The 23,069-nt window shown below is 47.1% G+C and overlaps 2 protein-coding genes across 2 annotated transcripts in view; one reads left to right on the forward strand and one right to left on the reverse strand.

Annotated features, from left to right (window-relative positions):
- Positions 1-3,501, forward strand: part of LOC125430756 — a 20,727-nt gene extending 17,226 nt beyond the window's left edge. The window contains exon 10 of the mRNA XM_048492956.1: positions 3,275-3,501. Within this exon, the coding sequence (XP_048348913.1) occupies positions 3,275-3,284 (10 nt within the window). The 3' untranslated portion in view covers positions 3,285-3,501. The remainder of the gene's footprint in view (positions 1-3,274) is intronic.
- TMC7 (transmembrane channel like 7) overlaps positions 1-20,318 on the reverse strand; it is a 24,623-nt gene extending 4,305 nt beyond the window's left edge. Inside the window, exons 1-14 of the mRNA XM_048492958.1 lie at positions 20,186-20,318; positions 18,359-18,593; positions 15,862-16,010; positions 14,520-14,684; positions 13,800-13,885; positions 12,588-12,733; positions 10,938-11,085; positions 9,276-9,449; positions 6,789-6,943; positions 5,915-6,032; positions 4,848-4,945; positions 3,367-3,550; positions 1,843-1,973; positions 752-907 (exon numbers count right to left, since the gene is read on the reverse strand). Of these exons, the coding sequence (XP_048348915.1) occupies positions 752-907; positions 1,843-1,973; positions 3,367-3,550; positions 4,848-4,945; positions 5,915-6,032; positions 6,789-6,943; positions 9,276-9,449; positions 10,938-11,085; positions 12,588-12,733; positions 13,800-13,885; positions 14,520-14,684; positions 15,862-16,010; positions 18,359-18,593; positions 20,186-20,234 (1,994 nt within the window). The 5' untranslated portion in view covers positions 20,235-20,318. The remainder of the gene's footprint in view (positions 1-751; positions 908-1,842; positions 1,974-3,366; positions 3,551-4,847; positions 4,946-5,914; positions 6,033-6,788; positions 6,944-9,275; positions 9,450-10,937; positions 11,086-12,587; positions 12,734-13,799; positions 13,886-14,519; positions 14,685-15,861; positions 16,011-18,358; positions 18,594-20,185) is intronic.
- Between the last annotated feature and the right edge of the window lie 2,751 nt (positions 20,319-23,069).

A 23,069-nucleotide genomic window follows, 5' to 3' on the forward strand; every position in this document is an offset into this window, starting at 1 on the left:
TTTAATCATTATATTATGGATGCACTGCCAGGTGTAAGTCACTCTGAGCCCAGCTTTGCCAGAGGAGAGCAGGAAATAATTAAAATCATTCTAGGGTTTCTGTTCACCTAGAAATTCCACAACAGCTCAATTGGAGGTATTAATAGTGTCTTATCTGGGATGCCACTTCAGTGTTTGATGGTGACCTTAGATTTGAAAGAAGAAGAAGAGTTTGAATTTATACCCCACCTTTCTCTCCTGTAAGGAGATTCAAGGTGGCTTACAAGCTCCTTTCCCTTCCTCTCCCCACAACAGACACCTTGTGAGGTCGGTGGGACTGAGAGAGTTCCAAAGAACTGTGACTAGCCCAAGGTCACCCGGCTGGAATGCAGGAGTGCAGAAACACATCTGGTTCACCAGATAAGCCTCTGCCACTCAGATGAGGGAATCAAACCCAGTTCTCCAGATTACAATCCACCTGCTCTTACCACCACACCATGCTGGCTCTCAAAATACCTCGCCCCTCCATTATCTTGCAGTTTCTCCCCTGGGCCGTGGGAAAGCCTGACCGTTGGGGCAAAACTTCTAATTTTGGTAAGGGCGGGATGACGCAAGTCAAGGAGATCGGCATCTGTTTGCAGAAAGGCATCCATGAGATATGAGCAGCATAAAGGTATTTGCCTGACCATTTTCTCCAGAGTTGAAGCCTGCAGAAAAACAGGGTACTGAACCAATGACAATGCTGGGAGGGGGCACCTTTGCCAGGACTCACCAAAGGACCATGAAGTAAGGGACTGCGAACGCTTCCGTGGCAACGCTGTTCAGAACCTTCTTCAACACCTCCGGGAACCCGTCAATGGTGTGCGCGATGATATCCCACGAACGGGTAAAATACACAAAAGGCCCACAAGCTTTTGAAGCGGGAATGCTGACGTAGGGAAAGAAAAGAAATAAGTCGTCTGTAAAAGAAACCCTATTGACTTCACACACCAACACAAAATCACTTTTTCTCCATCAGGCAAAACACTGCTGTCGGATGCAGCTCCTTTTGAGAGCTGCGAGCACATCTGAAGATTGGGGCCGGTCTGTGCGATACCGTCCCAGGGAAAGATCTCAGGAGATGTGCGAGTTAACCCGCCACATCTTCCTGGGCCTTCCTTGTGTTGCTACGCTCTGCGGGATCCTACTGCCTGCCTCCCTCGGACGTTCGATTCTCTTTTACAATTAAAGAATCTTACTGAAGAGCGACCTTCATCAAAACCATTACCTCCTGCACTGTCAAACACAGCACTTTGGTAAAAGAGCATTTACACTGCAACACTTTCGTTTTTCTACAGCTGCGCCCTCCATTTTGTTTCCTGTTTAACAGGCTCTGTGCTGCTTCAAGAAACCAGACACACAGGGAAGAGAAGAAGAAGTTGGATTTATATCCCCCCTTTCTCTCCTGTAGGAAACTCAACGGGGCTTACAATCTCCTTTCCCTCCCCCCCTCACAACAAACACACTGTGAGGTGGGTGGGACTGAGAGAGCTCCGAGAAGCTGTGACTAGCCCAAGGTCACCCAGCTGGTGTGTGTTTGCGTGCACAGGCTAATCTGAATTCCCCAGATAAGCCTCCACAGCTCAGGCAGCAGAGCAGGGAATCAAACCCGGTTCCTCCAGATTAGAGTACACCTGCTCTTAACCACTATGCCACTGCTGCTCCTTGAGTTCACTCTGTCCTAACCCCTAAGGAGCCTTTGACACCCGAGCAGATCTCTGTGAAAGAAAAACTGATGTGCTGCCAATTCTTTTCCACAGTAACAGAAAGTGGCACACTCGGGCAGCAGAACCGAACAGTGATGTACGCAACAGGGCTACTTACTGCGTCAGACTGAATCCCAACGGAACGAAAGCCAAAATTAACCCAATCAAGAGCACCACCAGGAAGAAAAAGTTGGAGCTTGAGGCTCTGAAAGGTCGGGCGGAAGGCTTACACGTGTGCATCAGACTGATCTGGAGAATGAGAAACAGAAAAAAATATCTCTGCCTGAATGCCGCTGTGTTGGTCCTGGACCCAAAGATAAACAACGGCTTCTTCTTTTCCCTCCACCCCATCGCTTGATCAGCAACCAGCCTTGCAGAAAAGCTTATCAAAAAATGCGAAAAGGGGAAAAATCCCCCTGCCTAACCCAGTGGTCGGCCAGCAAGCCCCAATGCTTTATTTGCTGCTTGCAACTGGAAGGAAAGCCCAAGGGCCCCCAAGTAACTCTTAATTCTAATCTGGAGTACTGGGTTTGATTCCCCACTCTTCCACCTGAGTGTCAGAGGCTTATCCGGTGAACCAGATGCGTTTCCACACTCCTACATTTTTGCTGGGTGACCTTGGGCTAGTCACAGTTCTCTCTGAACTCTCTCAGCCCCACCTACCTCACAAGGTGTCTGTTGTGGGGAGAAGAAGGGAAAGGAGCTTGTAAACCACCTTGAGTCTCCTTACATGAGATAAAGGTGGGATATAAATCCAAACTCTTCTTCTAATTTCTCTTCCCATCAACAGTGTTTTCTTCCACTGCAGCTTCTGCTCACAATTTCTAAAGGCATTGCCTTTTGACTTTTTCCCTCTTTTTTTGCCTTTAAGTTACATCTGACTTATGGCAATTCTGGGTAGGCGTGGAAGGCAAGAGACGTCCATAGCTGGTTTGTGCTTGCCTGCCTCCACATCACAACCCCTGGAACTCCTTAGAGGTCTCCCATCCAAATATTTGCCCAGTTGACCCTGCTTAGCTTCCTAGATCTGACGAGGTCAGGTTAGCCTGGGGCTATCCGGGTCAGGACTGAAGAAAAAGAAGGAGGAAGAGGAAGAGGAGTTGGATTTATATCCCCCTTCTCTCCTGTAAGGAGACTCAAAGGGGCTTACAAACTCCTTTCCCTTCCCCCCTCACAACAAACACCCTGTGAGGCAGGTGGAGCTGAGAGAGGTCTGAAGAACTATGACTAGCCAGAGGTCACCCAGCTGGATATGTGGGAGTGCACAGGCTAATCTGAATTCCCCAGATAAACCTCCACAGGTCAAGCGGCAGAGCGGGGAATCAAACCCAGTTCCTCCAGATTAGAGCACACCTACTCTTAACCATTATGCCACTGCTGCTTGCTTTTCCAATCACTGGCTTTTCCAATGAAGGATAAAACCTGGTCTCTCAAATTGGCACAGCAGTTTGACTACAGATAGATTTCACGCAAATGAGGGAAAGGGACGGGGAAAAGAAATGCACTACCCAGGATAATACTGGCAGTTGCGTGACTGTTCCTTTTTCCAGTTCTCCCTAGGAATTCAGCGCAGGATGAAAACAATTTGATCGTTTGTTTTCCAGCCACCAAACAGCGTACCCAGTTCTTATGGCACAGATACCTTTTTGACATAGAAGATGATGAAATACTTTATGGTCGCAATCGCAGGGAGGAGCGGACAATAGAAAGTCCCGATCCAGCAGATGGTTTGCCCATAGACGATTTCCAAGACGTTGTCAGGAATGTCAAACTCCTGCAGGCCGCACCACCGGCAGGCCATCAGGGGACAGTAGGTGACAATCAACCTAAAAACAAAGGGAAAGCAAAGCTCTTGATTTGAACATCCAGGAACTAAACTAAATGGGGTTTTTTCCCCCCCTTCCGAAAACACGCTTGGATGGAAATGAAATCAGGCAAACAAAACTGTGCTAGAAATGCTTTTACAGCTTGCCCTGGTCAATTTGCTTTTTTATCTTCTCAGAATCAGCTGCCCATGGAGTTCCCCCACGCAGGCAGTCTTCAAGCAACAACTGGGCGGTCTCAGAGCCAGCATGGTGTGGTAGTTAGGAGCAGGTGGATTCTAATCTGGAGAACCGGGTTTGATTCCCCACTCCTTCAGCTGAGTGGCTTATCTGGTGAGCCAGATGTGTTTCCGCACTCCTACATTCCTGCTGGGTGACTTTGGGCTAGCCACAGTTCTTTGGAGCTCTCTCAGCCACACCTGCCTCACAAGTTGTCTGTTGTGGGGAGAGGAAGGGAAAGGAGCTTGCAAGCCACCTTTAGTCTTCTTACAGGAGAGAAAGGTGGGGTATAAATCCAAACTCTTCTTCTTCTTCTTGTCAGGGATCACTTGTCAGCGATGTCAATGATCCTGCATTGAGCAGGGACTTAGACTAGACGGCCTACCTGGCCCTTCCAGCTCCATGATTCTTGTACACCACACTTGCTAGGTCATTTGGCAATGAGGGGAAAACCATGCCTGCCACCCTCTGCTCTTTAGAGCAGGGATGAAATCTAACGGACAGCTGTGTTGTTGGACAACACTTCAGGCAACCCTTCTGAACTCTGAGTACAATACCCAGGGTGGGCGGGCCTCCCGACCCAGCACTGACAAGCAACGCAGAAGAGAGTAGGCAAAAAGCAGTAACCACATGCTAGTCTGAAACCCGGCACCAGGACAAAGTCAGATGCTGCAGCCTGTATGAATTATGCAGCTCCCTTGGCCAAGGCTCCACAAATACTGGTTTGGCTTACCCAGCAGCCTCCAAGCTGGCACAGAGAGCACTGGAGGGGGTGGGGGGAGAGGGGAAGGTGTGATTTCTCTAATTGGGGGTGAAGGAGAAGTCAGTTTGGCACTTTCTGACCTGATCCAAACAGAGGGCAGCTGAGAATATTGAACTCTCTCTCCAGAATGGGAAAGGAATTCCTACCTGCTCCTCCAGCTTGGGAAAGTCAGCATCTTCTTTCATTTGTGGGGAGGGAGAGGAGGAAGAAGAATAGGAGGAGGAGGAGTTTGGATTTATAGTCCACCTTTCTCTCCTGACTAGAGGAAAGGGCTATGACGGACCCGAGATGTTTTGTTCATCTGAGTTGCATACTCACTTTCGAGGGAAGTTGAAAAAGACCGTGATCACAAAAATGATGATGAAGTCAAAGATCATCAGTTTATACATCTCCTGCCCGACCTGAGATTCCCAGCACTGAAATGGAAGACGAGACGGTAGGACACATCCAGCAGCCCAAAGAAGCAGAGATTGAAGTTTGGGTCATTTCATTTATCGGTTTTATATGCTGCCCTTCCCCTCACGGGCACAGGGAAGTTTCCAACATTGAAATATAAACACAATACAAAATTTAAAATGTAATCTAGCGTATGTTAAAGAAGATGGCAATTTAATTGCAATGAAAACCAGAACACAAGAGGTAGAAAGGAATGGGGAAGCAAATGACCTGCGGGACCGTCTTGCTCCATATGTCCTGAGTCGGCCTCTGTGCTCAGCAGAGGCCAATTTGCTGGTGGTCCCCGCCCACTCAATGATGCGGCTGGCCTCCACTCGGGCCAGGGCCTTTACAGCCCTGGCCCCTGCCTGGTGGAATGCTCTTCCTCCAGCTGTCCGGGCCCTGCAGGATCTTAGTGAATTCTGCAGGGCCTGTAAAACCGAGCTGTTCCACCGGGCTTTTGGGGAGGCCAGCCGCTGATTGCCCCCCCTTCTTCATAACATCAGTAGACCCTGTCGTCGTCCCCTCTTAAGGGTTTAGGATGTGGGACACCATCTATTGTGTTTGTAATTAGAACACTGTGTTTTAACGGGGTTTAGTTTTAATATGTACAGAGCCATAATTTAATTATTCCTGGTTGTTTGTTGATTTTACTTTGTGCTCTGACTGTATACTCTGTGTTCACCGCCCTGAGCCCTTCGGGGGAGGGCGGTATACAAACGTAATAAATAATAATAATAAAAACCGGTTATCGCCTTAACCATACGACTGGTGGAACAATAATCTTGAGTCTGTGTTAGACAGAAAGGCAGCCCACAATTTTGCTAAACACACAAGCAAGACCTCACTGTGTGGCTTCTCCATTTCTTAAGACACAAGCGAGTGAAAGGGAGAATTTTTCCCCTGGGAAAAATTGTAATGAGTTAAGTTCAAAAGCAAGATCTACTTACAGGGTAGAGCTCATAGTTGTAGCCGCAGGTTTCACACTTTCGGTCAGCACAGGAAGTGATTCGAGTCCACAGCGAGAACAAGAGCACGCCAATGTTGGCCAGCCTCACAAAGACACACCTACCAGATCGGGAGAGGAGGAAAGGCAGACAGAAGACCAATGAATATTCTGTGTGTGGTTATACTGTGTCTCTTGTTATTATGTTCCCTGTGGTCGCTTGCTCACCCTTGTCAAGAAGGATAATTATTTGGACGGCTATCTTTTAAGAACTTTAGATAAGTTATTAATTCAGGTTTTACAGTTTGATGTTCTTAATGTAATGATGTATTACACTGTTAGCAGCAGTGGCGTAGGAGGTTAAGAGCTCGTGTATCTAATCTGGAGGAACCGGGTTTGATTCTCCGCTCTGCCACCTGAGCTGTGGAGGCTTATCTGGGGAATTCAGATTAGCCTGTACACTCCCACACACACCAGCTGGGTGACCTTGGGCTAGTCACAGCTTCTCAGAGCTCTCTCAGCCCCACCTACCTCACAGGGTGTTTGTTGTGAGGGGGGAAGGGCAAGGAGATTGTAAGCCCCTTTGAGTCTCCCACAGGAGAGAAAGGGGGGATATAAATCCAAACTCTTCTTCTTCTTCTTAGTCACTCAGAGGAATAATTCCTTCTTTTAAGACTTCGAATGTTGCAATACTTGATCACACAAGGACAGTGGACCAAGTGATCCCACTGATTTCGAATCATTAGCCACCTTGGTAGTTTAGATTTGTTACCAGAAAGGTAAGGGGCACAAGTTTCCCAAAAAGACATAAATCGACAAAGGCTCCTTCGCAAGGAATTAAAATACTGACTCAGAAGGACGGCAGTTCCAGGACGTACCTCATCAGCGTTAGCCGGATTTCAAAAGCGGGAGAATAGTCTTCAAGCTTGATGAGTATGGAAAAAATGAACGGGGCAATGAAGTTGGCCACTGTGATCACCATAGAAGGTAAGTACTGGACCCAGAGATTATCCTCCAATTTGATTTTCTTGTCCTGCACAGAGAGGCATATCTGGTTAGCTGCAGAATCCAGCCAATTGATAGGACAACTGTTGCTTGCCCCAGACCTTTCCTAGTTCTTTTGTGATTCAGTTCTTACAGCAGCGACTGTATAAAGGGAAACATCTGGATCCTATCTGGCAGCTTTGTCAACTGTCTGCCTTCTGCTTTTCTAAATGAAATCCGTGTGTGTCCGGGGGTCGCCACGTCGGCTCGCCCCGGACTTGGATGTCCGGGAGGCGGGGCCAACAGCGCGGCGGCAGCAGGACCACACAGCGCCCGGACCCACGGCAGAAGCGCCAGTGGGGGGGCGGAGCAGCTGGATGATGGGCGCAAAGAGGCACAGCTGCGGCTTAGCCAGCAGCTGCGGCTCCTCTTGCCATCGACGGGGCGCGGCCGGGACGATGGAGAGGCCGGGAACGCCCCCGAGGACCCGGGAAGTCTTCAAAAGGCGAGGAAGGCCGGGAGGGCGAGGCTAGCCGCAGCGGGGCGTGGAAGGGTTGTGCGGGAGCCCAAGGAGGTCGGGGAAAGAGTCGTGGGGGAAGGGAGGTGGAGCAGAGAGAGAGAACGACGAAGCAGAAGGAAGAGGAGTGGGAGAGAGCGGAGAAGCAGAAGGAAGGGGAGAGAGGGAGAGTGGAGAAACGGAAGAGAGGAGAGAGGGAGCAGAGAAGCAGGAGAGACTGGAGAGTGGGAGCGCGGAGGCAACTTGGGGGAAGGAAAGGAGACCAGGGAGGGGAGAGAGGCTGGCCGGGGAAGGGACAACAGACCCCAATGGGGGGCTGCCGACCCCAGACGCCTGTGGGGAGAGCCCAGCAGAAAGTGAGGGCTTCCCCTCACTCCTCGGAGGGCACCCTGTGGTTTAGGCAGCTGACTGCATTGAGAGCCCCTAAGACCAAGGCTACAGACGAGGAGCCCAACACCTCGGAAAGGGACGGTGGGACGGCTTGTCAGCCACGACCACAGGAGGGGGAGGGGGAACGCCACAGTGTATCCTCTCCCACCATGTTCGCCCCCCTTATGAAAACTGATGCTGAGAAGAAGGAGGAGGAGGAGGAGGAGTTTGGATTTATACCCCACCTTTCACTCCTGTAAGGAGACTCAAAGGGGCTTACAATCCCCTTTCCCTTCCTCTCCCCACAACAGACCCTTGTGAGGCAGGTGGGGCAGAGAGAGCTCCAAAGAACTGTGACTAGCCCAAGGTCACCCAGCAGGAATGTAGGAGTGCGGAAACACATCTGGTTCACCAGATAAGCCTTCGCCACTCAGGGAATCAAACCCGGTTCTCCAGATTAGAATCCACCTGCTCTTAACCACTACACCACACTGAGAAGTCATGGATATTACACACTCTCTGCCCCTTTTCCCAGATGCCGTAAGGGGTGTGTGTTAAAACTGACATGCCTTATAAGGAATCCTGACAAGATCCCTCACAACAATTTATGGGCCATGGGGAAAGAAGGGGGAAGATGGGGAAGAAACGTTTATCAGTAATCTTCCAGGTCATTCTACTGCAGAGTGGCAAATTGCAAACAAAGTTCATGGAAAGCTAACAATGTGAGATTGTTTCAAGTGAACGTATAAATGAATGCCAGCTCAGCAATGGACCCAACAGGACAGAACACGGGCAAAGGATTCTTACCTCCCCACAGATACTAATTTTCTGATCCCAAGCATTTCCCCTCTGCTCTAAGCAAGTAGATTACAAGATAAGAACATAAGAAAGAGCCTGCTGGATCAGACCAGAGTCCATCTAGTCCAGCACTCTGCTACTTGCAGTGGCCCACCAGATGCCTTTGGGAGCTCACATGCAGGATGTGAAAGCAATGGCCTTCTGCTGCTGCTGCTTCCGAGCACCTGGTCTGCTAAGGCATTTGCAATCTCAGATAAAGGAGGATCAAGATTGGGAGCCAGAGATCGACTTCTCCTCCATCAATCTGTCCAAGCCCCTTTTCAAGCTATCCAGGTGAGTGGCCATCACCACCTCCTGTGATGCACACCATCTCTGCATCCTGAGTTGCTTCTTTACAACACCCCTCCACATCTCTGCATCCTGAGTTGCTTCTTTACAACACCCCTCCCTGACAGGGATATAAAGATTCCATTCCTGCTCGTACATGATGAAGGAAGCTTCGACTCTTGAAAGCTGATACCTGAAAAGCCTTGATGGTCTCCAAGGTGCTACTGAACTTGATTTTAGCTGTTATACTGCAGACCAACCTGGCTACCATTGGAAACAATGAATCGCTGTACAGTAACGCAGCTTTAAAATTACAAATCGAGTTTAAAATTACAAATCGGGTCACTCTCAGTGTTTGCCAATCATTTACCTGGGAAATATTTTCTTGCGAATAGACAGTCGCTCGATAGATAGAATAAAAGCAGGCCGACAACACAGCAAGAACGATGAGGTTCACAACTATCCTCAGACAGTAGATGCGGATTTTCTCTTGAGTGGTCCTTTCTGCCACTCTCTGCCTCAGTCTTTCTTCCTCTAAGTCAGTCTGCAAAGCAGGACAAATAAAACAGTAAGCGAAAGGAACAATCCTGGATCACGTTCGCAGATCTGCCCCTTGAGCAAGAGTCACACCGCAGCCATCTCAAGCCAAAATCTGAAGGGACAGGGTGAAATTATCTCAGGGGTTGGGAGGGGAATTAGGTGCTGGGTTTGAGTTTACATCCCAAACTTTTCTGGGAGCCAGTGTTAACCTTTGCAGGACACTGTGAGTTTTAAGGCCTTGCGCAGCCTTGGACCTCCGTACTTGCGGGATCGTCTTACCCCATATGTCCCAAATCGGTCTCTGCGTTTGGCAGAGGCCAACTTACTGGTGATCCCTGGCCCCTCAATGATCCGGCTAGCCTCCACCCGGGCCAGGGCCTTTACAGCACACTAAATCAGCATCAGTGGATCCTGCCGTCTCCCTTCCCCTTTTCTCTTTTAGGGGACTTGACTGTAGGTGCCATCTGTTATGCTGATTTAGTGTGCTGCGTTTTAATGGAGTGGGGTTTATTTTATACAGAGCCAAATTAATTAATATTTAACTGATTTTAGTCCTTGATTTTATTGTGCTCTATTTATGTTTGTTGTTCACCGCCCTGAGCCCTCCAGGGGAGGGCGGTATATATATATAATTAATCAATCAATCAATCAATCAATCAATCAATCAATCAATCAATCAATCAATCAATCAATCAATCCTTCAATAGCATGAGGACTTAAGAACACAACAAAAACATCTGTGTACACAATGAAAACACCTGTGTACAAACCAAAACATCTTTTCCCTGCACAGCAGATGAAGTCACGGTGAGAGAGACAAAGAGGGCCCTCAGTTCCTCTTTGCATCTTTCAGTATCCTCCCAGGCAGGGCTCCCCCAGTGCAGTCTAGTGATAAGAAAACAATGACCGAGTTCTCAGCATTCATGGGAAGAAGAAGAGTTGGATTTATATCCTCCCTTTCTCTCCTGTAAGGAGACTCAAAGGGGCTGACAATCTCCTTGCCCTTCCCCCCTCACAACAAATACCCTGTGAGGTAGGTGGGGCTGAGAGAGGTCCGAAGAACTGTGACTAGCCCAAGGTCACCCAGCTGGCGTGTGTGGGAGTGTACAGGCTAATCTGAATTCCCCAGGTAAGCCTCCACAGCTCAGGCGGCAGAGCAGGAATCAAACCTGGTTCCTCCAGATTAGAGTACACCTGCTCTTAACCACTATGTCACTGGACAGGGACACTTGACACTTGCCAACAGCTACTGCAGGATTTCACAATGATGCCAAACGTTTCCTTTGCAGAGCACTTTGCGTAAAGTTTTAACCAATTAAAGACTGCAGATGCTGTCCTTAAAAAGGAATGCGTACAGGTACATCTTTTTCTCCTCCATCTTATGCTGCTCCAATTAGCACCAACCACGATTTGATAAGCTTTCGACCTCAAGCACAGGATATGGTGCTATGATGGGTGGCAGGGAAGGACACACACACACAAACATACTCACTTTAAGTTCATAATGCAAACTGCTGTGCTTCAGCTGTGCAGCATTTACGTCTGTGATACAGAAGTCCCAGCCGGCGAATATTTTGTTGCAGTAGCTCTGAAATTGATCTTCGTTACGGACCAAGCTTTGCTTAAACCCTTCGACGGATCTAGTGGAGGGAAAGTGCATTTTAAAAAACAAGAAGTCGCAATCCCCTGCAAGCGAGCTCTCGGTTTTGTAAAAAAATAAGAACATGCAAGAGTGTATGCCACCTAGCCCTAAGCATATTTGCTCAGGATTAAGTTCTGGGGAGCTCAATGGAACTTTCTCCAAATCATAGCCTTGGAGCTAAAACGCAGTCAGCATCTCATGAGGAACTATTGTAAGGTTCTTGCAAAATAATTCAGACTCTAGAAGAATTCAGTAGCCTTTATTGTGCTGTCTCAGTAACCACTGCTGCAGAAAGCCAGACCTAAAGATTGTGGATTCTGCAGACACGTTTATCCCAAACATTCTCCGCTCACTAGTTCTCCCCCTGCCCATCCTCCCACAATTTAACAGAGCAACAGAATAACGAGGTGAGAACAGCTTTTTGTTATGTGTCCCAAGTATCTCAAGGACATGTGATAGACTTCACTCCAGGTCCTGCAAGGGGGACTGGGGCGAGGAAGCCTGCTTCTCTATGTTGCCAAACACAGCGATGAGAACAGAAAGGCCCATTAACATAGGCCCTTTCTGCACAGCGGAAAGGGCGCCACTCCACCGGCAGAAATTATGCTGGTGGAGGGGGGGGGGGGGCATTCGCACGGGAGCATGCGAGCGGCCCCACCGAAGCCAGTGCAGAAGGGGTGGCTTCGCATGGAGCCGCCTCTTCTGCGTCCCCCCCCCCCACTCACTTCGTCCTCCAGCGTCGCTCTGGAGGCCGTCAGGGACCCGCCCACGCTGCCCTCCGACCCCTAGAGGTCGGAGGGCAGGGTGGGCGGGTCCCTGACAGCCTCCAGAGCACGCTGGAGGACGAGGTGAGTGGAGGGGATGGGGAAAGTGCCGTCTTCCCAGCGGTGCGGTTCACACCGCGCCGATGGGAAGACGGCGTTTTAGAATAACCTCGCTAAACAAGCGAGGTTATTAGGACAGCGCTGCTGTGATCCAGCAGCGCCTCCTGTGCGAACAGCTGCCCAGGGACAACGTTTTTGCCGTCCCTGGGCCGCTGTAAATGGCCCGTGCGGAAAGGGCCATAGAGAGATAACAGCAAACACAGGTGTGACCTTGGCTCTGGCCAGCCAATGCCAGGTGGGAACCAGGCCTGACAACTATCTGGCAGATTTACTAAGCTCCGAACAGCAAGGAACACTAAGCATCTTTGCCATGCCAGATATCTGCTCCTTTGGAAGAAAAACCTCGGAGCGCAGCGTGGCAATCAGGCCGGCTAATGAATTTCTAAGCTGCTTGGAAGTGCGCCAGCAATAAAGTTCACACTATTGACAATGGTTTTATTAGTGATAACAATCCTATTCATTTCCGTGGGCTTTTCAAAACGCGCCAAGCCTTTTTATATCGGTTTTATTGTTGCCCTTATCTAAGACATCCTCCAAGCAACCTCTCGATGTTGACAGCACCATAATAAAACAGGTGGGTCACGCCACATAGACACATCTCATAAACACTGGTTACCTTTTAATGATCCAGAGAAAGCTCAGAGAAAGGTAAACCAGCGTGGTCAGCAAATACGCAAGGGGCACGCTGTATTTCCAAGTGCCAAAATATACAATATCTACTGAGTAATAGCCGTAGAAGAGGCTTGTCATTTCAAGGAAACCCTGGAACAGATTAGACCAACAAAGGAAAATCAAGTTACTCCACGCCACGCCACACTCAACAAAAATCACAGAAGACAGTCAAACTGATCTGAGATGCTCCTGACAAGGGACAAAATGAAACTGTCTCAAAATTTCTGAAGTTGCTCAGGGATGCTGCACTCTTTTCTTATTAAAGGAACAATGCAGACAAGCTCCCATTTGCCCAGGTGCCTGCATTCGGACATAGCAGCCAACTGGATTTTGATTTAGATTTTCTCCAATGCCAAGGGAGAAATGGGAACAAAAATCCAGCAGCATTTGTACTTCTGCTTGCCCACGATATCTGACATACCAGATACTCTGCCACAAATTTGCAGAGATTACAGCTAAATGTTCAGTCTGTGTTCCATTATTACAAAACAACTGATCTATTCAAAATCCCACTATCACTGAATAATTCAGATGCCTGGTTCAATGAATCAATAGAAAATTTTCTGCAAGAGGCAATGCATTGGAAATAAGTACTCTAAGTGTTCAATTGTTGGTGGAGTTGCTATTATACTATTTGCTGCTTTTTGTCTATTTAACTGATTTATTATGCCAATAAAGGCTTGAAATTGCAACTGACACACCAGAGTTTTCAAATCTTGCCTGCAATGAACTGCAGTTATAAGATACACCTAATATACCCCTTCTGATGAGTACCCACCAGTGATTCAGAAAGAAGAAGAGTTTGAATTTATATCCCCCCTTTCTCTTCTGTAAGGAGACTCAAAGGGGCTGACAATCTCCTTTCCCTTCCTCCCTCACAACAAACACCCTGTGAGGTGGCTGGGGCTGAGAGAGCTCCAAAGAACTGTGACTAGCCCAAGGTCACCCAGCTGGCGTGCATGGGAGTGCACAGGCTAATCTGGTTACCCAGATAAGCCTCCACAGCTCAAGTGGCAGAGTGGGGAATCAAACCTGGTTCTCCAGATTAGAGTGTACCTACCCTGAACCACGTCGCCATGCTGCCTGTTTTGTCACCTACTGATGCCCTCCTATTTTGTTTTTAACTTAAAAAAAATAAATCAGAGCTTCTACTTACTGTGCCAGAAAGAAGATCTATAACGTAAGAGAAGAAATAAATCAGCCCTTTGGTCCCACTGACTATATAATTTCTGCATGGTAGATCTGTAGATGATAGATTAAGGAAATCATTAGAATAGGAGAAATAAATAATTTAATTCTTTGCTGATTAGTGACATCTAGTTTAGCTTGTTCTCCTGCAAAAGGAAAAAAAAACATATCCTGCTTCAAAAAGAGTAACTGGAGAAAGATTTTACTGAGATTTTACTGAGTAAGCAACTCTTCTACTGAGTAAAATCTGAGTACTGAGTAAAATCTGCTCTTAACCACTACACCACACTGGAAGGTCTGGAGCAGGGGTCACCGCCATACTGCCCATAGGTCCAACATACTGCCCACTAGTACCTTTTCTGGCAGATGCTGAGTGCATTTAGGAAATGGGTCAGGCCAGGTAGGGCGGTTGCCCAGCAAGGCTTCTGAAAAGCTATGTAGATTTTTTTAAATGTTGCTTTGGCGGCAGCTACTGACACAGTGCAAGGATCTGGACTGTGTTACCAAAGCTATGCTGTGGCAATTGTTTTGTGGCTGGCTCCGCCTCCTGCGGCCGTCATTTCACAGCAGCCATTTTGTCGCTGAGCCATGTCAGAATTCCAAATGTGCACGCAAACTAAAAAGGTTGGGGACTCCTGGTCATGACGGGCCACCGTTCTAATCCACAGGGCTCCCCTCATCTCCTTACTTGTGCTCTCCGGAGGTTTAACGTAGCTGCTGTTGAAGATGCCATGTTGAGAAATGACGCTAGGAAGCGTGACGAAGCTGAACATCAGGATGAAGATGATGAAGTTCAGCAACACCAGGAAGCGTAGAAAAGAGAAGTAAGACTGGATCCCGGTGCCAAATTTCCCTGCGTAGATTAAAGAAAAGTGTTTCTACAATCAACTCATTCATTGTCAAGGAAAAAAAACATTAATACAAATGCTGCTGGTACATTAATGGCACTCTGGCAACGGCAAGATCACGATAATCGCACCCTGCAGCATCTTCTGTACTCTGGAGATTCATGGACTGTGCAGCCCAGGACCTCGAGGGAATGAGGCAAAATACAAAAGCAATTCTTCTAGAAAGATAAAAACAAATTGTTCCAGTGCTGTTCTGATACTGCTGACACCTGTGCTGCAGCCCAGGTGATAGGCAAGACTGAGGACAGGGTTTTTTAAAAACATTTTCGAGGCTTGGCAGAAAGGGCCACAGTCAAGGTAGAGTAAACAGGCCCTGGTTTTCCCTCCCAGATGCAAAATACAGGAAAGGCGTATTGCAGGGGTGACTAAGGCTTGGATTTATCTATTGCATGTTAATTATACCTATCCCTTCCCCAAACCCGCTTTGTGCTGAGGTTCCACAGTCTTTCTGCCAATCACCTCTTTAAAGCCAATAAGGTGTACTAGGAACAAAAGAGGATGTACTAGATAGATGTTAGTGAATGATTTTGACCTGTCACACCGTTCTTATTATTGGGGGGCATTCCTTCCTGTGCATCTAGGTTTAACAATCAAGTGCCAAAGAAGAAAAGGGCTCCTGTGGATATTTCCCCCAATTTTCAAAATGTGTTCCCAATCTGTGCATATGTACACAGAAGTTGGGTGGGTTTAGTTTGTTGAAAAGAAGGTTAAGAGGTGAAATGATAGCCTTTAGATATTTGAAGGGATGCCATGCTCGTGAGGGAGCAAGCTTGTTTTCTCTGGGCCAGAGACTAAGAGCAGGAGTCATGGGTTCAAGGTGAAGGAAAAGAGATTCCATCTAAGCATCAGGAAAAACTTCCTGACAGTAATGGCTGTTTGACAGTGGAATGCACTACCTCACAGTGTGGTGGAGTCTCCTTCTTTGGAGGTTTTTAAAGAGAGGCTGGATGGCCATCGGTCAGGACCGCTTTGATTGTGTGTTCCTGCATTGCAGGCAGTTGGACTTGATGGCCCTTGGACTCTCTTCCAACTCTATGATTCTATGAACAGATCACACAAGAACAGACATTCCAAACAAAAAGCAAGCGCAAGTATAAAGAACCCCCAAAACAACAACAGTACCCTCAATGCTGCGAATGTCATGTCTCCAGAGTTCCAGGTAAGACAACGATTCTTTGGTCTCTTCTAAAAGCTTTCTCCACGATTTCCTACTTGTCTGTTTCCAGTGGTCCCATCCTGACAGGTACTTTGCGTTCGCCTCCTGAATATCTCTTGCAAAAGAACATAAACAAAACATGACCACCGTAGCCAGGGGGCTCCGTCAGAACCACAACCCCACCACATCCTGGATTGACTTAAAACTTTTCAGTGGCCCAATAAGACTGGCTTCAAAAGTTCTCTCTTCTCAGTGGTTAAATAAGCACAACAAGAAAAGCCAGCATAATTTCCTAATCTATTCATCAATGAACCAAGAATAACTTTAAGTGTGAAATATTTATTTTATTTATTTATTTTATTTTTCAGATTTCTAGACCGCCCCATCCCCTAAGGGCTCTGGGCGGTGTACAACAGAATGACCATTGTATACAGATAAAACAGCTAAAACCTTTAAAAGCAGCGATAATAAGAAACTAAATATAATAGTTAAACTAATTTATAAGATGGCATCCGATAATCTCATTTTCAAACCCTCTTTCAGAGAGGGAAGGGCAGCAGATCCCGAGATGGCAAGGCACAAATATAAAGGCCACGGGAGAGGGGGGGGGCACCATCAATGGCTGGTACCTCCAAAGGCCCGGCGGAACAGCTCCGTCTTACAGGCCCTGCGGAATTCTGTAAGGTCCCGCAGGGCCCGGACAGCTGGTGGAAGAGTGTTCCACCAGGCTGGGGCCAAGGCTGTAAAAGCCCTGGCCCGCGTGGAGGCCAGCCGTATCATCGAGGGGCCAGGGACCACCAGTAAATTGGCCTCTGCTGAACGAAGAGGCCGTATTGGGACATGAGGGGTGATGCGGTCCCGAAGATACGAAGGTCCCAGCCCGTGTAAGGCCTTAAAGGTCAACACCAGCACCTTGAAGATGATTCGGAACTCCACTGGGAGCCAGTGCAGCTGGCGTAACACAGGTTGGATATGATCCCAGATGGCATTACCTGTGAGCAGACGCGCAGCTGCATTTTGGACCAGTTTTAACCTCCGAATCAAACGCAAGGGAAGGCCCGCGTAGAGCTTCACACCTAACATGCCCTGTTTATCCCCTGGTTCCCTTCTATTGCAGACAACACCACTGCTTTCATCTGTTCCTGAAGGGCTGACTCCAGAAAGAATTAAACTAGCCATGTGCTATGGCTTCTGAACTGGCACCTTCTCAATATCGCCCAAGTTCTCATTATTGGGGGGCATTCCTTCCATTCTTTCCCTATAAGCCACCCAGAAGCCTTTTATGGGCTTCAAGAGACTTTAGTTCAATTTCTTTGTCTGCATTTCCATCTAAGAAAACCAATTTCGTGACTGATAGATTACAAAGAACGTTTCCCTAGGTCTGGAGATGGAGCGCAGAAAAAGACTCAAGATTTCTCCCATGTATGATTGTGAAAGTAACTATAAGCAGGTCTATTTGGAGTCCTGCTTACATCTATTCAACAGGGCTTACTCCCAGGAATATGTGCTTCGGATTGAACTACAGGTCTTCCAGAGACCATTTCCTTTGTTTGTGCTCTAACATATCTTCTGATAAACCATCTCAATCAATTCACATAAATTATCCACTTATTATTTACCCCAGTTAGGGAAAAACCAACTTAATGGGACTGATGGTAAAATATTAGCATAATTCTCTTTTAATATAATCTTCTTAAACATGAAACAGCTCATTGGCGGGGGAGCTCTGAAAAAAAAAAACTATGGTTACTTGGAAATGGATTTAGATGGGATCTATATCCAGATGCCAAAAGTCCTTTTGCTTAAAAACTAAAATATCTGGCAAGCTCTGGGCCATTGAGGCTCACACACAACACACACATGTATGTGCAGCTCAATAGCAAGAGACTTTTTCTGTTGAAGGAAACCACAGTTTGTTACCAGGTGTGAACCACAAATTATGGTTTGCTGTGTTCCCTAAAAACCAGGTCCTCAAAGTCCAGTTTAGCACTGGTTCAGAATCTGGGAAAGGAGAGGAAATTCTACACTGAAATCAGACACGGTGTCAAAATATGGCTTTCTAAAAAAAATGAAAGGATTGAGCAATTTGCAACAGGAATGGGGGGGGGGAAAGGTACGTAGAAGCCTGCTGTCTAGACTCACTTTCATAAAAACCAGCTATAGTTCATTGCTCTATCTAAGGTATTCCCCCTTTCTAAAGAAAGGCATCCCAAGACAGGCAACACAAGCTAAGCTATAAAACACCATTTTAAAAACAGAATCTTAAAAAAAAAACACAGAAAATATCCAGCGTAGCAAAAATTACCAGAGTAGATAAGATCAATTACCTCCTGTTTTTGGGGAGCACTAAATAATAAACCTAATCCAAAGGCCTACTGGACCACTCAATGTTTCATTAAGCAGAAAGGGACACAAACAGCACAACTCCTTTATAACACAGAAAGGGAAGAAATTTGCCCTAACCTCAACTGCCTTTTTTCTGCAATACTTAACGCATATTCTCTTAGTGGCTTTGCAGGCTCTTGACTTCCGATCCTTTCTATAAGGCTTCTAGACTCTTCAGAAGTCGACCGAGCTAAACTGTGGTAGTCCCGAGTTCCTGCTGAAGCTCTTCTCCTCAGCATAGACTGATAGCTGGGCAGTTCTTGCAGGAAAGTAACTGTCGGGCACCCATTAAATGCATCAAGCACAAATACATCTGCAAAACAGAAAAGATGTGGGGTGGGGAGAAATCAAAGGAGCCCAAATTTTAATAGGAGAATATAAATGCAAGCCTAAATCACACCCTTCAAATTACATTGAAATCAATGGGTTTAGAAAGGTGTATCTATGTTTAGGATTGCCCAGGGAAAGTCACAGACCCTAGGCAAATATGCCACTGTACAGAAGTGCTCCAAATTAAAACGAAGCAAGTCAGTATCACTGACCATACTGATGACACTTTGAAAAAAAAATTCATTATGGACTTCCATGGACCACAGCTCAGTTTGATCAATAAATATGGGGGGCAAAAATCAATGACTTTTGCCTCCCATATTTATTGATCAAACTGAGCTGTGGTCCATGGAAGTCCATAATGAATTTTTTTTCAAAGTGTCATCAGTATGGTTGGTGATACTGACTTGCTTCGTTTTAATTTATCACTGGGTAGACTGGAGTGGAATAGTCTGACCTTGGTGTTAATTTCAGGTGGAAATCTCACCAGGTAGACTGGAGTGGAATAGTCTGAGCTTGGTGTTAATTTCAGGTGGAAATCTCACCGGGTAGACTGGAGTGGAATAGTCTGAGCTTGGTGTTAATTTCAGATGGAAATCTCACTGGGTAGACTGGAATGAAATAGTCTGAGCTTGGTGTTAATTTCAGGTGGAAATCTCAATGCAAGAGAAAAGGAGAACAGATGATGCTAGAAAAGTTCAACACATAAAAAAAAACCCATTTATTTCATTATGGTCTTCCATGGACCACAGCTCAGTTTGTACGATACATATGTGATGCAAAAATCACACTGGGACATCTCACAGGGCAGGTTGGTGTGTAGAAAGTTTCAGGTAGAAATCTCAGTGCCAGAGAAAAGGAGAGTAGACAATATTAGAAAAGTTAGACACTTAAAAAACAACCCATTTATTTCATTTCATGCAAGCGAAAATTCACCGATCCTGGCCCCCGATCTGAGGCTGAGAAAACAGAAGTTCTGCTGAAGACTCGCTTTTTGGAAATCTTACTGATCTTTTCTGATCCTGCTTTCGCAGCCTTCTGCAAGCTCTTTATGCTCGATGCACACAATAGATCTCAAGTAATTTCTTTTAAAAATGATCCCTTAATATCTCCCTGGAGATATTCAGGGTAGCTTGCATGGCTTGCATCTGCAGGCTCTTTTTCTGATCTTTCCTGGTCCTGAGACCGCAGATGCAAACCATGCAGGCTACCCTGAACATCTCCAGGGAGATATTAAGGGATCATTTTAAAAAGAAATTACTTGAGATCTATTCTGTGCACCGAGCATAAGGAGCATGCAGGAGGAAGGGAGAGTCAAGTGAATTCCCGGTTTCGACAGGAGTGCAACAACCAACCCGCACCCCGGAAACTAAGAACTTCTCGAGGGGGAGTTTGGATCAGGAGAATTAAACCCTCAGGCCCGACAGCGACATTTAGGATCCACATAAAGGAAAAACACTTTAAAAACCCCAATTTATGTCATATCAACCTCCCTCCGCCCACAACTTCTGAGCCTTCATCGTCGGCGCGCCCCCATTCTTAATCTGTGGAGATTTCCCCTCACGCCCCATTTACCGTCTCCGGGGCTGTCTGGACCTCTCGGGCCAAGCCTGGCTTCGGTCATGTTTCCCGGGGAAGACTCGGACCCCGAGACGGACTCCTCTCGGTCCTAATTTCCCCCTCAGCGAAAGAGCCGCCTCAGCCCGACCCCCCACCCCGGCCGGCTTCCGGGCCTAGCTGAGGCGAGCGGCCTCTAGTGGCGGCTAGGCCGCCCATGGGCAGGTGTAGGCCGCTGTGAGGGAAGGAGCGAGGCCTTCCTCCCTGGATTCCTGTCAGGGGTCTACTCAGAAGCCTAGGCAGGGCTATTCAAGGGGGCTTACTCCCCGGAAAGTGGTTTCTCCCCCCACCCATGCACAAAAAAAAAAGGAGGCAGCATCCTTTTTTTCCTGCTTATTTTGCGCTCATCAAGTCACAATTTGGGGGAAGTTGTTGGATCCTATGGGGCTGGAAAGGGGCCGTGGGGGGCACCTCAGGTTTGAAATATATGGCCCACTATAAAGATTTTGACACAGTGTGTGACACACTCCCCTCTGTGATACACCCCTGAAGATGCCAGCCACACATGCAGGCAAAACGTTAGGAACAAGATCCACCAGACCACGGCCACACAGCCCCCTGGAAAACCCACCACAACCTGCAACATTTTGCTTATTCCTGGCCTTGGTTATCTGACAAAGTGGACTTATGGTTTAGGAAACCTGGAAAAAAAAACTGTGTTGGATTCAGTTTATTGAATTATTAAGTCAGTCCCTGCCTCGTAATTCGGCCCCTTGTTGAGCTTGGCGTTACCTAGTTTTGGAAAACCTGGCAAAGAAGAAGAAGAAGAAGAAGAAGAAGAAGAAGAAGAAGAAGAGGAGGAGTTTGGATTTATATCCCCCCTTTCTCTCCTGTAGGAGACTCAAAGGGGCTGACAATCTCCTTGCGCTTCCCCCCCTCACAACAAACACCCTGTGAGGTAGGTGGGGCTGAGAGAGCTCCCAGAAGCTGTGACTAGCCCAAGGTCACCCAGCTGGCGGGTGTGGGAGTGCACAGGCTAATCTGAATTCCCCAGATAAGCCTCCACAGCTCAGGCGGCAGAGCTGGGAATCAAACCCGGTTCCTCCAGATTAGATACACGAGCGCTTAACCTCCTACGCCACTGCTGCACAAAAGGTGTTGGGTTCAGTTTATTGATTTATTAAGTCTGTCCCTGCCTCATATTTCTTGCTGAGTTTGGTGCAATCTGGTTTTATTACGTTTTTATTAGTTTTATATTGGGATTTTTGATGTATTGATATCTCTAATTGTTACATTGTTGTTTTTCTGTTAGAAGCCTCTCTGACCCCTTGATTGGGGAAAAAGCAGGGTATAAATCAAATAAATAAAGGGACATGAATTTTGTTCCGCCTTAAGTTGTCTCTTTGGCGGTTGAGAGGAAAGGGGAAGTGTGTTGTGCCTGTGCCGGTTGAATTGGTCGAATACAGGTAAAAAATGCAATTGTTGCTCAAAACAGGGACTTTGGTGACAGGTGGGTAATAAATGTACACAAAATGAATGAATGAATAATCATGGGACTTTAATGATAGGTGGGTAATAAATGTTCGGAAAAGGAATGAATGAAAGAAAAATCAGGGGGGTCAGTCTTAGATGGTAGCATCGGGGGTTTCCTACTCTGCCCTACGGTTGTTTGCCTGTGGGGTGCCACATCTATGCTATTTTTAATATCTATAGGATGCTACTGGGAGAGGTCATCAGAAGGGATGTAGTGTCCATAACATGCAGATGATGCCCAGCTATCTTTGTGTCCCACTTAATTCTGAGAATGCTATTGATGTTTTGATTTGGTGCTTGGAGTCAGTAATGGACTAGGTGAGGTTGAACAAGCTGAGCCATGAACCGTAACCCTGACAAGGCAGAGGTTCTCCAGTTTGGTAGAAAGGCAGGTCTGGGATTAGTGCATCAGCTACATCTCTTCCTCGGTCAGTTTGATCTAGCCGCAGTGATCCATGCCTTAGTTACATCTAGACTGGACTGGACTCTTCTTGGGGCTACCCTGGAAAGGTGTTCAGAAGCTGTAGTTTGTGTGCAATTCTGCCCCTAGACTTCTGGTCAGGACCAACTATCAGGTGTGTATGACCATGGTACTGTTATACTGGCTGTGGATCTGCTGCCATGGCCAGTTCAAGGTGTTGGTTTTGTCCTAGGTGGCTTGGGTCTGCATCTTGTACTTTTGTTCCCAAGAGATTAAAGACGGCAAGGTGAGGCCCTCCTGACTATCCCACCAATGAAAGAAACTTGTCCGGTGGACGCACAGAAGAGGGCTTTCTGGTGGTAGCCCCTTGATAATGGAACAACCTTCCCGTGGAGGTGGACCTAGCTCCCTCACTGTCAATTTTCAGATGGCAGTTGAAGACAGTTTTATTTAGGACTGCATTTGATTGATTTATAGCTCAGTCCACACAACTGGGTGCCCAGACAGCTGTGCTGCCCCCTGTTCTGGGAAGCCTTTCAGTGGCACAGGGAGCTAAAAAGTGAAAAAACCCTGAACATCTGGAAGGCCCTTCAAAGGGCTCCCATTGACTTGCATAAGCCCAGGAACTATGCACCTGCATTTCCAGAAAAACCTCCTTGCCCCATGAGTGGTCACTTGGAGCAGAGGTTATCTATCTCATCTTAAGAGATGGAAAGATTTTAGGAAGGGAGGACACAGATGGTTTTTGCAGTTATTTTTGAGTTGCTGTGGAACGGCTGTGGTGGCTGGTGAATTTCTGCCTGTCGGTGAGTGTAAAATTTGGTTCAGCTAACAGGAAGGGAACAAACTGTCAAATTATGTTTAATGATATTCCTTGCAGGTTGTGACGCTGAAAACATGTTTAAGAAGAGGCTGACCTGGCAGTTCTCACGTGTGTTACCTTAGTTC

This window comes from Sphaerodactylus townsendi, linkage group LG04, assembly GCF_021028975.2.
Source record: "Sphaerodactylus townsendi isolate TG3544 linkage group LG04, MPM_Stown_v2.3, whole genome shotgun sequence".
Classification (NCBI taxonomy): Eukaryota; Metazoa; Chordata; class Lepidosauria; order Squamata; family Sphaerodactylidae; genus Sphaerodactylus; species Sphaerodactylus townsendi.